General features: G+C 39.9%; 4 protein-coding genes across 4 annotated transcripts; all 4 read right to left on the bottom strand.

The window, feature by feature from the left end:
• Positions 1-106: 106 nt before the first annotated feature.
• On the bottom strand, positions 107-2525 carry htr6 (5-hydroxytryptamine (serotonin) receptor 6; the record flags this gene model as incomplete). The annotated part of the gene is made up of 3 exons (XM_079478097.1): positions 1444-2525; positions 832-966; positions 107-466 (listed from the first exon to the last, which is right to left on the bottom strand). Exons 1-3 carry the CDS (start codon positions 2425-2427, stop codon positions 107-109), a joined length of 1479 nt encoding a protein of 492 aa, XP_079334223.1. The 5' UTR covers positions 2428-2525.
• Positions 2526-4103: 1578 nt separating this feature from the next.
• micos10 (mitochondrial contact site and cristae organizing system subunit 10) lies at positions 4104-6525 on the bottom strand. The gene is made up of 4 exons (XM_079478105.1): positions 6300-6525; positions 5907-5954; positions 4867-4976; positions 4104-4740 (listed from the first exon to the last, which is right to left on the bottom strand). Exons 1-4 carry the CDS (start codon positions 6361-6363, stop codon positions 4732-4734), a joined length of 231 nt encoding a protein of 76 aa, XP_079334231.1. The 5' UTR covers positions 6364-6525; the 3' UTR covers positions 4104-4731.
• A 944-nt stretch (positions 6526-7469) lies between these two features.
• On the bottom strand, positions 7470-9301 carry sike1 (suppressor of IKBKE 1). The gene is given in 6 exon segments (XM_079478103.1): positions 7470-7695; positions 7697-7749; positions 7874-7987; positions 8157-8299; positions 8387-8492; positions 8895-9301. Coding segments are annotated over 6 exon segments (660 nt in total). The 5' UTR covers positions 9054-9301; the 3' UTR covers positions 7470-7610.
• Positions 9302-9456: 155 nt separating this feature from the next.
• On the bottom strand, positions 9457-12577 carry iyd (iodotyrosine deiodinase). Its single transcript, XM_079478102.1, has 5 exons — positions 12354-12577; positions 11298-11498; positions 10974-11133; positions 10594-10750; positions 9457-10511 (listed from the first exon to the last, which is right to left on the bottom strand). Exons 1-5 carry the CDS (start codon positions 12541-12543, stop codon positions 10329-10331), a joined length of 891 nt encoding a protein of 296 aa, XP_079334228.1. The 5' UTR covers positions 12544-12577; the 3' UTR covers positions 9457-10328.
• Between the last annotated feature and the right edge of the window lie 3717 nt (positions 12578-16294).

Raw genomic sequence — 16294 nt, forward strand, 5'->3', positions numbered from 1 at the left:
AATCTTAACACTTGTCCCATTGATTTTTTTAGCACGTTATGTTTTAACACATTTTTGTTGATAAGTCTATAATTGTCAGACAAAAAAATAATCTCATGGCGTCACATCAATCGTCCAGCGTATCGACCTGGTTAGGCAGCAGCAGAGGCAGGTCGATCCCGGCCTGTTCTGCATCCAGAAGATTAACAGCGTCCGTAGCCGTGGCGGGCAGCTGTGGAGGGTCAGATACGAGAGACGGGGTTTCCGAAGGCAGATGCGGATCCCCTGAGTTGCGTAGAGAAAGGGAAAGTGGTGGCGACGGCCTGCGGGGCACGTGAGAGGAAGAGCAACAGGGTAAAAGTCGCGCCAGCGCCCTCTTGAAGTCCCTCATGAACAGAGGGTATATAATGGGGTTCATGGTGCTGTTACAGTAGCCCAACCAGGTGATGGCGTCGAAGAGGGAGGCCGGCACGCACTCGCACACGGCCTGGATGCACAGGAGAAAAGGTTTTAGATCAGGACATCAATAAAGAGAGCATGTGAGACGAGGGCGGAAAGGTCAGAGATGTCTAGTTGCTCGGAGGTTGGGATGTCACGAATTCTGAAAAGGGAGAGTAGGAAAAAGAGATATGGAGTGCTATTCACACACCATATTGTGTGTGAAGGAGGGCTAGAGAGAGCCTTGCCCAGAAGCTCGAAATTTTAAGGACACAGATGGAAGATGGGTTTGTCGAAAGCTTGAGAGTGGCACTAAGTAATTCGTTTTCTGTTTTCATTACAATGAACTGAAATGGAAGAGTGCTTTGTGAAGGTCATGGTGAGGCTATGATTTCTAATGTTTCGTAGACTGACCTGTGCCATGTTGGTGATAAAAAACGGGAGCCAGGCGCTGAAGAAGAGACCCAAGAGCACTCCCAGGGTAAGGCTGGCTTTCAAAGCTCTCTTTCTTTGCCTGTGCGCCAGTCTGCGCTCGCTGTTCACCGACAACTGATGGAAAGAGACAGAAACATTCAGAGAGATTTAACTGCGATTTGCCGCCGTGATGAGGCTAGTAGCGGTACCTTGGCCTGGAGTAATTATTTGTCTTTCCCTCTCTCGAAATGAAAGCTCTTGACAGTCGCAGTACTTCAAAAGGTCTTTTCTATTCTACTGAATAGTTCTGCCCCCCCCGCCTCCTTCATGTTCGAATGGCTTATTGCACTCCTAACACCCTCATCTGATCTCATTACTTTCTGTTCCATCCTTCAAAATCGAATCTTTCCTATTCAGCTACTTTTTTCACCTCACCTTTCTTTTCAGTTTGTCAAGGCACTGGGGATTTTTACACGCCGTGTGCTGGTTATCAAGCAGCCTTCACTTTTGGGTCATAACGCAAGTTTGAGGAAAACTCACACGCATGCATGCAGCAAAATCTCACATTATTTGCAACAATTCTGTTTCTACCAACAGATCACTGCATCTCACCGGGGCATGCCGCAGCACGGGTGGATCCGGGTGACTGTAGTCGTCTCCGTCCTGGACAGCGTGATGGTTCAGAGATGGTTCGTCGGGTAAGTGGTGCGGGTACTGAGGGTGAGTAAGAGCCTCCACCTGCCTCGCTTGTCTTCTGGCCGCCAGTAGGATTCGGCAGTATGTGAAACAGATGGCCGTGGACGGCAGGAAGAAAGTGAGAAAGGTCGCCACGAGGGCAAAGGGAAGAGTCACCCGGAGACGACACTGCGTGGATGGCGTTCCCGAAGTGGAAAGCTGGAAGTACGAGGAGGGGTAGAAGGAGCTGGACCTCAGGACCGTGCCATTGGCGGAATCGTGTTCGGAAAGGTCCTGTGCTCGACCCAAGCTGTGCCAGTCCATCTTGATTGGCAGGAAGGAAGTGAGGGCCGCCAAGCCCCAGGCCCCACCCACAAGCAGCAAGGCGCGGGGCGGGGTCATGTGCTGTTTGTATCGAAGCGGAGAGATGATGAGGAGGTAGCGATCCAGACTGATGACGCACAAGTTGAGGATGGAAGCACTGCAGCACATCACGTCGAAACAAAGCCAGACGGGGCAAAAGCCTGGCGCCAGCACCCAGGTCCCACACAGCACGTTGAGCATGGCGGGGGGCATCACCACCAGAGCCACCATCAAGTCTGACAAGAAGAGGGACACCAGGAAGCAGTTGGAAGTGCAGCGTAGTGACCGGTGTGCAAACACCAAGGCAATCAACAAAATGTTCCCACAAGCAGTCACCAGAATTATGAGGAACAGCATGACTGCGAGGAGCCACGGACCGCTGCCGCTGATGCTCCAGACCTCGCCAATAGTGCTGCTGTCGTTCCTGTGATTCACACCTGATGCAGCTTCCACTCGAGGGAGAGGTGAGCCACCCATCGTCGGAGTGTTGAACTGAACTGTGTGCGCTTCCTCCGGTCTCAATGGAGCAAACACACATCCGGCACTTTTCAAGTACATGGAGAGAGGGACGGTGTCAATAGTTGATCTGAGGGTCACCCCTCTTGAAACTCCTTCGGGTGACTGAAAATTTGATTTCGTCCCGTTTACAGTAATCTTTTCCAGCAAGGTTTATTTCATCGCCACGGTGTGCCTCATTCACAGTGCATTGATGATATTCAGCTGCCATCAGTCCATTTGTTAACGCAAGATGAGCGGAGCGATAAAATGACACGTATCCTTGTCAATAGTCTGGACTCTTCTAAGCTTAGCACCACTATGAGCAATTCTGAGCTTGTCAGAGTATTTCAAAGCTACGTGTCACGATGACACTCTTTGGGGGAGGGCAGCAAAGAGGTGGGCTTCGGTACGAGAGGAAGAGAGGGAGCGCTGCAAGAGCGAGGCTATGTAAAGATATTTTTAGACGAGGGAATTAAAACCAAACTTATCTGGGTCCATTGAGGTGGATTTCTGTTTGCCTTCCATGCATTTTGATGAGCTGTGCTTTTTTGATTGCGGTAATTGTGTGGCTGTCATTGAGTGAAAGTGAGCGCACGAGTGCACTAGGCTAGAGGTAACCGTATTGGTGTCTTGGCTGTTCTCCGCGTCCTCCTAATCCCTGTATCGTCCACTTCAGGGTGCCTGCCATATCCTCGCTCAGCAACCAGGCATTAAGCGTGTCTGAGGATTGCGCTCTTAGTGCAACTTTATGCACATTCACAGCCAATCATTATTCGGAGGTCATTAAAGAAGCCAATTAACATCAAACCGAAGGGCTTATGTTAATTTCTGAGGCCATATGTAAAATATGTTGACTTGTAATTGCTAGACTGAATGGAGAAATGTAATTATGTGTGTCACCTTCATTCTTTTTTTCTATTTTGTGTGTAGGAAGCACAATTTAAAATTTTTCATCCTAAGGTCAACCTTCAAAGCCCTTTTGTACATGCAGTTCTGTCTGTTTTTTTCCCAGTCATTTTACAGCCTCAATAGCCTGCCGCTGTAAATGCATACCTGTCTTGTCATCCTTTTTTATAGTAATTGTGATAGCACTTTATTTTACAGTTCTGTTTCCCATGTACATATTGTATACGCAATACAGTAAATATAATAACTAGGCACTAACCCCCGAAACTTACACATTATACTACCAAGTACTTTCTAAGGCTAGTACACTATAGGTACATGGAGAGTAAAAGAAGGTGGAACCGAAATTCTATAACTTGGTAAATAATATCCATGCTGTTTTGGAACTCATTACACGTAGAGAACATTACGAAAAAAGGTTTTGTGTTGCTTTGTTTATTTCTTAAAGCCCCTATCACCTACCTAACAGAGCTTCTATCACACTACAACCCATCACGCTATCTAAGATCTCAAAACTCTGGACGTTTTGTAACACCTAGAATAACTAAATCCACCAAAGGGGGTCGAGCTTTCTCATATGTTGCCTTCCCGACGCTATTCGAGGATCAGACACACTCGCCCAATTTAAATCTAGATTAAAGAAACATCTTTTCAGCAAAGCATTCACTTAATGCAAATATGCTAAATAAACTTTTATATTAACACCATGTACTGTGTTTTACCTTTTTTTGTGTTTTACGGTTTCTATTTCCCCCTGTAAAGCTGCTTTGGAACAATGCACATTGTGTAAAACGATATATTAATAAAATTCAATTTCAAGACGACTATATAATTGTGTAAATCTTTAATAGAAGCAATAAATGATACATTTATGTTCGCACGGTCATCTGCGTTAAAGCCACAATGCTAGCAACCTTCTGTTGAATCCTTACTAAAGGAACATTTTAATTCCCATATCCAGTCATGAATGTAACATTTTAAAATGTTTGGCCAACATTCTCGCTTTTACCTTTTAACAGCAACAGTACAAAAATGAGTGCAATTATAGCAAAGGACACCCGAGTAAAAAAAACATGCTTGTACTTCACTGGGGAAAATGGTCACCATGCCAACATTGCGAGCTTTGAGTTTTTGAGTTTGAAACAAAAAGCAAGTGCGCTAGTTTGGCTTTTAGATCAAAAGCCAGATGACGGCGTGGGCTGCCATCATTGAAGTTGTAATGAACATGCACGCTTCAACAGCTTACGGAACGCTTGTTTCACAATAAAGAAGGGAATATGTGGAGTCATCGTTTGCACTATAATGTTATAACAAATCATTCAAATAATTGTTTATTTTCAAAACTCTTTTAACATTTTATTAAATAACACTTGATGAAGAACATGGATATTATATAGAAACCAGCCAGTCTTAGAATGAGAATCATAGCAAAGCAGGCGAAAGAATCCCGGTGTGATGCTACTGCTCCTGAAAGAGAGAGAACAGCAATATCTAAGATATTTAACAAACATTTATAGATACGAATTAACAGACAGGCAAAAGGACCCTAACAGTGTGTAAAAACAAGACTTTATGTCTTGGGTTTCTACAAACCTTAGCAATGTTACTGTGCAGCACATAATGTGATCTTAAGTCATTCTGGCAGTTGGAATATGCCATGCCAAGACCAAGTCCTGTGCAGAAAGTGATGGGTAAAGTCCGACCTGCAGGAAAAGTGGAAAAACAGCTCATTAGCATAGATTTATGTGAAAAGTGTATAATTGTAGATGCTGGTCATCATTTGCATTAATAGTTTTGAATATTATTTTGATCATACAAATACTCTCCAATTTAAAACATTATAGGCAGTTTGTCATAAGATATAATAGATATTTGATATATGATAATTACTGTACAAAAAAGATTAGCAAACGTCAAATGTTAAGAAAAGAAAACACGTTTGTGTTAAGATAAGGATTGGTGTTATTTGAAGGTGAAGATAAATGAGTATAAAATAAAATCCATAATTGTATTCGTCCCTGATTTGACAAATTAATTGTTGAATATTGACAATTAATGGGTATAAAACTCAATTGATGTATCATAAATGTACACACTTATATATAATATCATATATATTAAGAAATATTCTTGTGATAATTTAGGCGTTTGATTTATGCTGGGCAAACGGATCAAAGTACCGCGAGTATGGTTTCGAATCGCTCTCGGGGTACTGTGATGTCACAGGCCAATCATGAAGCCACATCTGCGACCACTTTGGACCACAAAACATGTGACTTTGAAGAACGAGCCCAAAGAGATTAAACTTCTTGAGCATGGACACAACAAAAAAAAACAGCGCTACTTATTTCCAAAGTGCATCAGTTCAAGCCTGAAGCAGGTGAGTCACTATGGGCGAAGAGATTGTCAACTTGTATTTATATATTTGTTAGACTAACCAACAATGACACAAAATAATACTGTTGAATTTGGACTTCTAAAGAGTTGAGTAGGTGGCACTTGAAACGTCTGATTTCATGGGAGATACTTGAAAAGTCTGAGAACCACTGATGTACAAAATGTCACTGCGATATAATGCTGTCACTAACACACACACACACACACACACACACGTAAATGTGTGAAATACTTACGCTTGAAAAACACAACTGACAACACTATCCCCACACCCAGTCCAGTGCCTACAGGAGAAAATAAAAACATTACATCACAAAATAGAATTAATCCATCATTTATTGCAAACACAATAGTAATATGTTTGCTTGGTAATGTTTTTGTGCGCGTGTGTACTAGTCACCGACATCTTGTGCATGACAAATAAACTTGATCTTGAATACAGTAAGTGTTAAAAATAACGGTGTTATAATAGTACCAAACAACACAGCACGTATTCTGCGATCTTTAGTGTGCCGCTGATGTTGTTTAGTTAGTTAGCGCACTGTGTTTTGAGACACAGTCAGTGTGCGCGTCATGCGTGACCTGAGCGCCCTACATAGATTAATGTCAGCGAATGAAAAAGATTTTACCGAATTTAACAGCGCAGTCTGCGAGACAGCGATCCCATTTCTGGCCGAGCACTTTCTCAGACATGATGTTTAAGACAGAAGACCGCAACAATCGTGCGAATGACTTTGCTCTGAAGGCTGTAGTGTGCTGCTGTCATACAGTTCTTCACCGGCAGTGGAATAGCACGTAGAATTGATGACAGCGCCACCTGGTGTACGGGCGGAAATACGAATGCCATCATGACCCATCAGCTGTTTACTATTTGATCCTTTATGTCTGTGTTTGTTCCACTGGGATAATAGATTTATGTTGGTATTGCCAGTAGAGACCCTTTTAACCAATACAAATATCATTTAAACTATTAAACTCACATTAGTACTTTTATTCATATGAAAAGACTGATGCGCGCTCCTCAGTTTCTAAGATAAAAGTGTCTAATAAGTGAATGTAATTTACTGTAAAATGTTTGGAAGTTAAAATACCAACCATTTCTGCATTATTTAAACAAAAAGATAAAAAAACATTTATATATTATGTAGTAATACTTATAAAGGCACTAACATAATTTCATGACTACCAATTATGCGCTAAAAAACCTTGATTTTGTGTAGTCGTAATATTGTCAACCTATAATGCAATTTAAACTCTGCTTTAATATTGATATTTTCTTTACATATTTATTCATAAAAAACAACAAATGTGATGCACGTGATTGATTTCCTGAGATGAAATGACAACAGTTTACAATAACACGACTGGCGAACATTAAGAGAGGGGACCATAAGAGTATTCTGGTCACCGGACTGCAGGCATGTTATCTGTCACAGGACATACAAGATAACCACATCACATTCTTTAAAGATAAAATACTGCTAAAGAATTTCACTTTCGTACTATACTGAAAGTAAGTTTGTCAACAGTATTTTCGTATATACAGAGAACATATCTATACTGTACATAAAAGATGCTCTATCCAAAACATAGTTATTTTGTCACCAAAACTATCTACAAATCTGCTAAAGACTACAAATCACCATGAGATAAAAATCGAAATGTCAAATTAAAATCATTTAATTGTAAAATTAAAGTAACTGTGGACAGAAATCGAGGCAGCAGCTACCTGTAATGCACATTTGCCTGATATCAATTGTCTAAAAGCCACATTCAAGTAGTGGAATATCTTTCCTGAACAAACTTAAATATCCACAATAAACATTAAACAGTACACCTCTGGGCAACAGGCAGCTAAACCAATGTTGGAAACAGATTCAGAACACACACACACACAAGAAATATACAAACCACATTCAACTGGAGACATATAAAATAAGTCAAATTTCTTCTATTAGGACTCCAGTCTCTGTTTCTCTGGGTATTGGGTTTGCAGTCTCAGTGGGGTTTTTCATCTCTACGTGGTCTCACAGAAGTGTTACTAATCGACAAGAGACCCTTAAGCTCCTTGTTTTCAATCTGTCAAAAGTAAAAACAAACACAGTTTAACAGATTAAACACAATTCATATAAAATAGAAATCGTCAACTGTTTAAGAACCGCATCACTAATTCGGGCAACGGTCAGATAAATAAATGCATTACTTCAAGCTGTGCCAGCCTCTCTTTAACAGAGCAATAGTGTTGGTCATCCATCTGTACAGCTTGACGCATAACTTGACCCATTTCAAAGATTCGTTCCAGCTGGCTTTGAACCTCCTGAAAAAAAGTAAAGCTTTAAAAGAAATTGCCAAATGTTTTATTTGGATGATGTTATATATCCAACATACATGAAAAAAAGCAAGTCACCTACCAACAATTTGGCCAAGCAATCTGTTCCATTTTTACAAACATTATATTTTTGATGTTATTTAAATCAAGTTTCAACCTTAGCATGCTGCTGGTGAAGGCTGAGCACAGGTTTGGTGTCCAGCTCCTTCTTCTCCATCATCATCTGAAGCATCTGTTTCCGGTATCGGCCCATGATTAACTCCAGAGTGTACTGATGTTCCTCCAGTGAGAGCCATAGTTCTGTGTAGAGGGATTTGATGTAAATATTGACCTCACTGCAGTTTAGAATGACTTCTACTGTTCAGAATGACAGAAAATAAGTCTTGCCTCGGTTCTCCTGCTGGAGATCTTTGATTTGGGTGTTTTCTTGGTTCAGAAGAACATGGGGTTTATATCTAGACATCTCCTGATACTGCATGCCTTCCTCGATGTACTAAACGCAGCAAAAACATGAATGCACTTTAGGTTATTCAGTTAGTAGTTCTATTGATGTCTCTGTAAGTCAATGGCCGACGCAAAGGTCATGGGTACCATTCCACACATTCTGATCAAATTTTTAAAGATTGAATACACTGAAAGTTGTTCAAAGTGTTGAAAACGTGAATGTAAGGATTCAACCCTGGCGGTTTGAACGAGGGCATCATGGTGACAACTCCGTATCCACCTATCTGAGGTTTGAACCCACATCCTCTGGTTCAGCAGGTTATATCAGAACCATTAATTATAAACCAGTGATGGTTCATATTGCAAGTGCACTAGCACAAATCCCCTCTGCATACTCTTAGAGGTCATGTGGGCCATGTTAAGGGTGTGAGTATAAGATCTGATATCATGCCTTGTCAGGGAGAGAGTTTCCCACCACCTTCATGTTGTGGATCTTCTGGTTGAGACCGCTCGACTGCTCGATCAGCGTCTCCGCGGCCGTGTCGTGTTCCTTCAGCCGGTCCAACAGCGTGCGCGCGTCGCCCAACACCTTATCCAGCGTGCACGACATCTCTGGACTCTTTAGTCGTTAGCGAAGATAGTGCGAGTCACCAAAACCACTGTCAGATTCACAGCCGGTATTAAAGACCGCGATGCATAGAAGGAATCTTATATAAACTGTTGCGATGTATTACATATTTAATAACAAATAGGGGTTTTAACGTAAGGGCTTATATTAATAAGTTTGATAATCGACAGAAAGTCAACTATCTGTCAACAGAGAGAGAACTTCCGGTACTGGGTCAACGTCTGTACGTCAAGCTTTTAGAAGGTTACCTAAAAACGCACTTTCAAATTAAAAGCGGAAATTCAAGATAAAAGTCGTAGCGCTCCGTTGGCAAAACGATTTATAATAAATTAATATAAGCTATTATTAGATATTAAATATGCCAAATAAACCACCAGGAGATGCTGACGTTAGATATTATTTACTAGAATAATTAAATTTATTATATAAAACACCATGTAGCGTGTTTTACCCTTTTTTGGGTTTTTTTTCTTTTTCTTTTTTCCCCTGTAAAGCTGCTTTGGAACAATGCAAAGTGTGAAAAGCGCTATATAAATAAAATTGAATTGAATATTAATAGGATGTGATGGTATTAACACGCATGCAAGATGCGTTCTTTAAATGTAGATATTTAAAGGAAACCATAAGCATAATGTTACAGTAGAATAAGATCAGTTCTGGGAAGAGTGCATTCATTCACAACATTAGGGAAAGATTATGAAGCCCATTTAATTCCACGCAAACTTGTTCTCTTGTGTGTTAATGTATGTGTATAAGTATATAGAAAATATAAATAAAATATTGTTCATTTAATGATTTCATAGTCGAGATCGAAAAGCCTGATGGCCTTATGTCTATTTGATGTCTGCACTCACATCTGCAGACACAGTCTGCTCAGCTGCAATACGTCTCGGAAACGTCAGCTGTCAGACGTCACATCGACATCTATAAGATGTTTGGAATTTTTGTAAAACTGCTCTTTCTAAGATGTTTAGCAGATGTTTTTACACAGCAGATGTTTTCCAGCTGTCCAGATCTTTTGCAGATCTCCGAGGCGTATTGCACATGAGCAACTATGTCTTGCCGATGTAAATACAGACGTCAAATGGACGTAAGGAAGATGCAGTGTGCCATCTCCTAGAAAATCAATACATGCCCTACAAAATTCTGTAAATAATACTTAAAACTACCATGCACATAGTGTTAAAATTTATCATGATCCTATTTGTGAAGTTTCAAACATTCATTTCAATTACAACATTTTCCATTCAAAAACATCTATACATCGACCATGATATCATTAATATCCTTGCGTTTGAGGTCCGGCACAGTAGCGTCAGATGCGGGATAGCCAACAGGCAGCAACATTAAAAGCTTCTCATTGGCTGGTCGTTGGAGGAGGTCCCTGAGCTGGGGGCCGCAGTTTAGTGGAGTTGTTGTCACCGTGACCAGTCCAACATTCTAACATCCAACACAGTATAAACGAGTAAACAATACAGATAACAATGGTAGTGATGTACTGTATGACTTAAAAGACACTTACCTGCAGAGCAGCCAATAGGATGCCACATGCAATAGACACACTGATTTCATTGTAATAGTGAGTTTTCTTCTTGCCATTGGGATGGACTCCATAGATCTGCTTAAATATTAGAATCAGATATGGAGCGATGTCCAAATACTCCTTCACCCAGTAAGTCCTATGATAGAATCATTCACAAGGTTAATCAATGGTGTCATCATTGTTGAAACTAAGTACATTTTTAATAATTGAATGTCAATTTTGATTATTCATAAACATTCGTACATTTATGTGAAACGTATTTTATTAATAAGACCAAGGGGCCGAGATGCGACAATGACAATAAGCACCAGGGGGCGTCAGCATCACAGCAGTATTGGAGATGCACACATTTAGCTAACCTAAGTCTCTTCAGGTCATGGACCCACTTGTCTCCCATCCTCTGTTTGTAGTTGATCTCCTCTTCTTCCTCAACAATCTCTCTGATCTTGTGTTTGACATCTGCATCAGACACCACTACAAACGTCCAGGGCTCAGTGTGAGCGCCACTGGGAGCAGTGCCTACACACACACACACATCCACACAAATGCATGTACTGAATGATTCATGGAAATGAGGTAAGTGGGGGTGTTTATTAAAGGCAATTCAATAAGAAAACCGTCTTCCAGATCATTAGAAAGTCAGTGTTTGTATCAAAGTAATGTTGACTCCATTTGCATTATACCTGCAGTACTTATGACATTATTGATGACTTCTCTGGGCACCGGCTCAGGACTGATGAACCGGACGGAGCGTCTGAGATTCATTAGAGAGTAAAACTTCTCGGAGCGTTCAAGCATTTCAGAAGCAGAGTATTGGTGTGGGGTGTACGGGATATGAAGTAGATTCTCATCATCTTCAGTCTCGAGCAATTCATTGTCATCCTCTGCTCACAGATATAAACTCAGTAATTCAACAAAACAACAATTTTTTAGTCCGACATCAACAAAGCATTTTAAAAGTGAAGAATGTATGACGTGAGTCTCCTCTAATAAAAAATGGTTGTTGTCACAATGCCAGCCCATGGAGCTTTGCTGAAACTGGCCTGGAATACACAGACGTTGCAACATACTTTCTTTTGGGAGAACTTTGTTGTACATTGCCACAGCAACCTTTAACCTTGACTTTGAAAAGCAGATCTTCTCTTCAAGAGTTCTGCATCACTACATTCTTGAGTATCAAAGTCATCTTTACAGAATAACAAAAGTGTTGAATTTGGTTTTCTAAAGAGCAAACTTAAAACTCCTGTTCTGACTTGAAGCTAGATAGCTTTTGTGCAATAAACTGCATAAAATAAACCAGATTTTCGGAATTGCAGAAGAATGTAATGGTTTTCAAGCCACCTGAGACTCAGCAGTTCATTTTGTTCTGTTGTTTTGCGTTTCTTTAAATCCTGATGTATCTTTATGATGTATGCTTTTGTTAAATGTACGATTTTCCAAGTGTTTGGGGCGGTGTCAATATGTTTTTAATATACTGTAATTTGATAAAATCTTATTTATTCGAACATTATAAAACAAATAACTTAGGAATTATTAAAGCATAATCTAAAAGCAGTATAATGATGTAAAACCTGTTTTGATTCATTTTATTTGTTATGTATTTATACAGTATACACACACACACACAGATTTTAATCTGGACTGGACAATAGATGCACAGTAAGAAGAGGTATGTCAATTTTGAGGGTTATGTCTGTAATATGTTACAGTTGTGAGTATATAGAGGGAATGAACAGTACCGTTGTCTTTACTGTTGATTTCTGTATCGTCCTGCAGATCCTCGTCCACCCATGGTCTCAGCTTCCCCTCGTCTGAACGCTTTTCCTTTGATCTGCGCTCCTCTTTCTTCTGGGAGTTCTTGAAGATAAAACCGACAATCATGCACAAAACCGCCACGAATACTGGTGTGAGAGAGGAAAACAACGCCATGACTAAAGTGAGTCATCTGGAGGAGTTTGACTCTTAAATTTGAATGACGGGGAGGGTCTTATGGCTGCAGTTAATGTTTAAACAAACACATACGCACGCGTGTACAAATGAGGACTTTCCAGAGCTTTATATTGTCTTATACACCTATAAATACTATAACCTGACCCATGCCTAAAACCTAACAGAGAACTTTATGTCTTTCTACAATTAAACAAAACTTTATTTGCAGATTTTCTTTACTGCGATTTTATGAAAGAGGACTGGGAGGTTTGCTCGGGTTTGTCACTGTGAGGCTCATTCATAAACGTGATAAAGCAAATAATGACTATTTTCAATAGAGAATGTAACTTTTGTGAGTGTATGTGTGTTCACAGAAGGTTTTGGGGAAACATTGAATATATGTGTGTTTGTTGAAGGCATTCAACAAGTCTCATTGTGCTCTAGTGTTGAACTTTAACAAACCTTAGATTCTTTATAAAAATATAGAGTATGTGACATTTATAGCAAGTAAAATGCACTTCACAGATTGAATAGGTTTTCAATGATTTTGCAAAAGTAATTAAGTTTAATGAAATAAATAAATGTGAGAAGTGTTTTCTTTACTCTTTCTCTTTAGACGGAGCTTTAAACTGTTGATTTTGTATGCAAGATATGCCAGACACCGCACAAACGCTATGACATTTAATAATTATTATATCCCTGTATCTCTCTAAATCTCCATATAATTAAGAGTTCATATTGACGAACTCGGTGTTCATAATCTCAAGCATAACAGCAGATAAAAATGTTTTTCATAAGATCTCCTTACAGTGCAAAATGAATATGGTATTTGCGGATATCATAGTGAGACAGTTTCCCTATGAAGAATAGAACACTTCTCTGATTACTGACATCAACACTTGATGAATTCATTTTCTGATATATTATTAATGGTCATTTGAAGGTCATACAAAGGTAATGTTGTGGCTACTCACTAGATGATGTTCTGGTCATTTGTTTTGATCATGGAAAAAACCCATCTGTGTCACTGTACGATATTATCCACATAGACATGAAAACATGCAGATGGTGGTATCTCTGTCTGGAATTGAACTTCCACACAAAGGCTTACATTATGTTTAAGTCCTTTGTTGTTTATCGAGTTGAGTTGTTTACCTGCTTCACAGTTGCACATCTGACCCATGTGAATCACATCGGTGTCTAGAGTTAAAGCCGCATGGTCTTCTTTACAACAAACAATTTTCTTTGTGATCATTTTGAACCATTTCTTGATCTTTACCATGAACTCATCACTCGTGGTGGTTCGCAGATCTCATTTCAATCTGATTATAACACGCGTGTCCTGGTTGAAAGGCAGACAAATTTATGACCAGACCGATTTCAGCGTTACACTTCCACTTTACAACCATTTCATGCCTTTCCATCCCATCATAACACTGTACAACCGGACCGAACCCACTGACATTGGTTGAAAAAAGCAAGGCCACAGATTTGATTTCTGTAAATTAAAACTTTATTCATAAATGTCTAATATGCTGCTAAAATGTGTAATGCAACAGTAAAAACAAATACTAGAAAGACATCTGATGTAACTTCAACAGTAAAATGTGCACATATGTGTCCTTACAAAAATGATCATGGTTTTCCTACAGTAACCTTAACGTAGTTCTAGTAAAACCACAGTATTCACAAATGTACCATTGTTTTACTAGCTACCACAATTTAAACAAAATAGACTTTTACTATATAAAACCATGCTCTTTTTCTAAGGATGATGCTGATGGGAGTGAAAGCTGTCTTGATGGTTAGAAAGAGAACACGCACTGCAGTTGTTGTCGTGACTCTCATCACAGTAGAGGTATTCCAGTACTTAAATGTCTCTAGAGACGATACACAGACTGTGTTTACTGGAGTGAAAGAAATCAATTATGTACCGTGAACATGTAGACGGCTCTGTCACGTGATAGAAGTGTGCATGTGTGTGTAACAGAGGGTTTCAGATCTGGGTCAACGCTGGTCAGTTAAATATTAACTGATATAAACAGACATGGTTCACTGCTCAAATCTACAGTATTAAACACTGACAGGGAAATCGCAAAAAGAAAAAAAATCATCGAATTAGAATGAAAAGCAGAATTGTCTGAAATTTTTTTAATGTTTATTTCCTCAATCCAACATATACTATCAATTCATGTCTTATGTCAAAAATTTGGAAAACATGTTTTGGTTATTATGTTATGGTTATTAATCTTGGTTGGCATAATTCTATGGTGATCTCGAAATTTCTACGACAGTGAAATATGATCGCTTGAATCTTGAAATGGTCAAAAAAAATAATGGTAAAAAGATATGGTCCTCTGACAATGCTCTTTCCGGGCAATTTATGTTCTGGAGATTTAATATTAGACTCACTTGTTAAATTACCACCTCGCTCTCCCTCTCCTCTCCCTCTCCTCTCCCTCTCCCTCTCCTCTCCCTCTCCCTCTCCTCTCCCTCTCCCTCTCCCTCTCCCTCTCCCTCTCCCTCTCCCTCTCCCTCTCTCTCTCCCTCTCCTCTCCCTCTCCTCTCCCTCTCCTCTCCCTCTCCTCTCCCTCTCCTCTCCCTCTCCCTCTCCTCTCCCTCTCCCTCTCCTTCTCTCTCAATTACTTTATTGGCATGATTGCATGTTCTTACAATATTGGCAAAGCATTGATTGAACATATAACAGAAGACATATACAATAAGTACAAACATTAGAGTAAAATAAAAACAATGGTGCTAAGTAAATGGAATTAAAATAAAATTTATAAAATAAAAATATCTATATCAAATGTAAATTTTAGGCAGAAACATGAGAATTCAGTGGGAACATGAGAATATTTGTACGTAGTTTGTTTCTGAGGGTGTGCAGCTGAATGCAGACGATGTGTGTGTCGCTTCTCCTAACATTTGCATTTGTTTCTGAAGACCTATGAAACTCTGGCATGAGCTTTGACATTTTGTGAAAGTGTTTCTCTCACTTTAAATTGATCACAATGAAGGAGTGTCTCTCTCTCTCTCTCTCTCTCTCTCTCTCTCTCTCTCTCTCTCTCTCTCTCTCTGTGTGTGTGCTGTACTGCCTGCATCTCTCCGCAGGAATGAAAGCAGCTCATTCATTATATATAGGTGCCTTACTCAGGATGCATGGAACTTTTAGGCTGTTCTGATGAATGAATGAGCCTATGAATGAATGAAGGCTTTCCTTTGTAAAGGTTTCGGGGAATGAATATTTGACATCACGCTGCATGTGGTTGTTAAATCTTCTTCGCATGAGAAACTCCCGATTGCACGTCTGGTGGCAGATGCTAAACCAGCATCTTTCCTTTCCTCTGGCACATGCACGTATAAACCTGGCATGATAGATATGAAGAACAATTAAGCGAGAGACATGGAGGGAATGAAAGATGGAGCGGGGATAACATGAGAAAACTGAAGACGTCTGTGGGCAAAAAAAAGGACAAGTGATGAGTATAGTGCCCAGTGCTTTAGGGGAATGATCTATCCTCTGTCTACTGTTGACAGCTCATATCACATTCTTAAAATGATGCTAAAATGGACGACAACAACTCTTATGAAATTCAAATTATACCTGATGGCTCAGTTACTTCCAGGAAACACTAATACCCTTTCAAATCTAGATTGTTGATTGAGCTAAATGGCATTTGAATGGATTGTGTTGCACATAGAGAGAATGCAGTCAGGTTTTGTGCTGCGGGCCAGAGTGAGAGAACGG

This window comes from Barbatula barbatula, assembly GCF_947034865.1.
Source record: "Barbatula barbatula genome assembly, chromosome: 17".
In the NCBI taxonomy this organism is placed as follows: Eukaryota; Metazoa; Chordata; class Actinopteri; order Cypriniformes; family Nemacheilidae; genus Barbatula; species Barbatula barbatula.

Excerpts from the sequence above, each read along its gene's own strand:
- micos10 (XM_079478105.1), bottom strand. The coding sequence starts at position 6,363 with ATGTCTGAGAAAGTGCTCGGCCAGAAATGGGATCGCTGTCTCGCAGAC. Across the intron at positions 5,955-6,299 it reads AGACTGCGCTGTTAAATTCG|GCACTGGACTGGGTGTGGGG; the intron begins GTAAAATCTTTT and ends TTTCTCCTGTAG. Across the intron at positions 4,977-5,906 it reads GTCAGTTGTGTTTTTCAAGC|GTCGGACTTTACCCATCACT; the intron begins GTAAGTATTTCA and ends CTTTTCCTGCAG.
- iyd (XM_079478102.1), bottom strand. The coding sequence starts at position 12,543 with ATGGCGTTGTTTTCCTCTCTCACACCAGTATTCGTGGCGGTTTTGTGC. Across the intron at positions 11,134-11,297 it reads TAATGTCATAAGTACTGCAG|GCACTGCTCCCAGTGGCGCT; the intron begins GTATAATGCAAA and ends GTGTGTGTGTAG. Across the intron at positions 10,512-10,593 it reads TCCTATTGGCTGCTCTGCAG|AATGTTGGACTGGTCACGGT; the intron begins GTAAGTGTCTTT and ends GTTGGATGTTAG.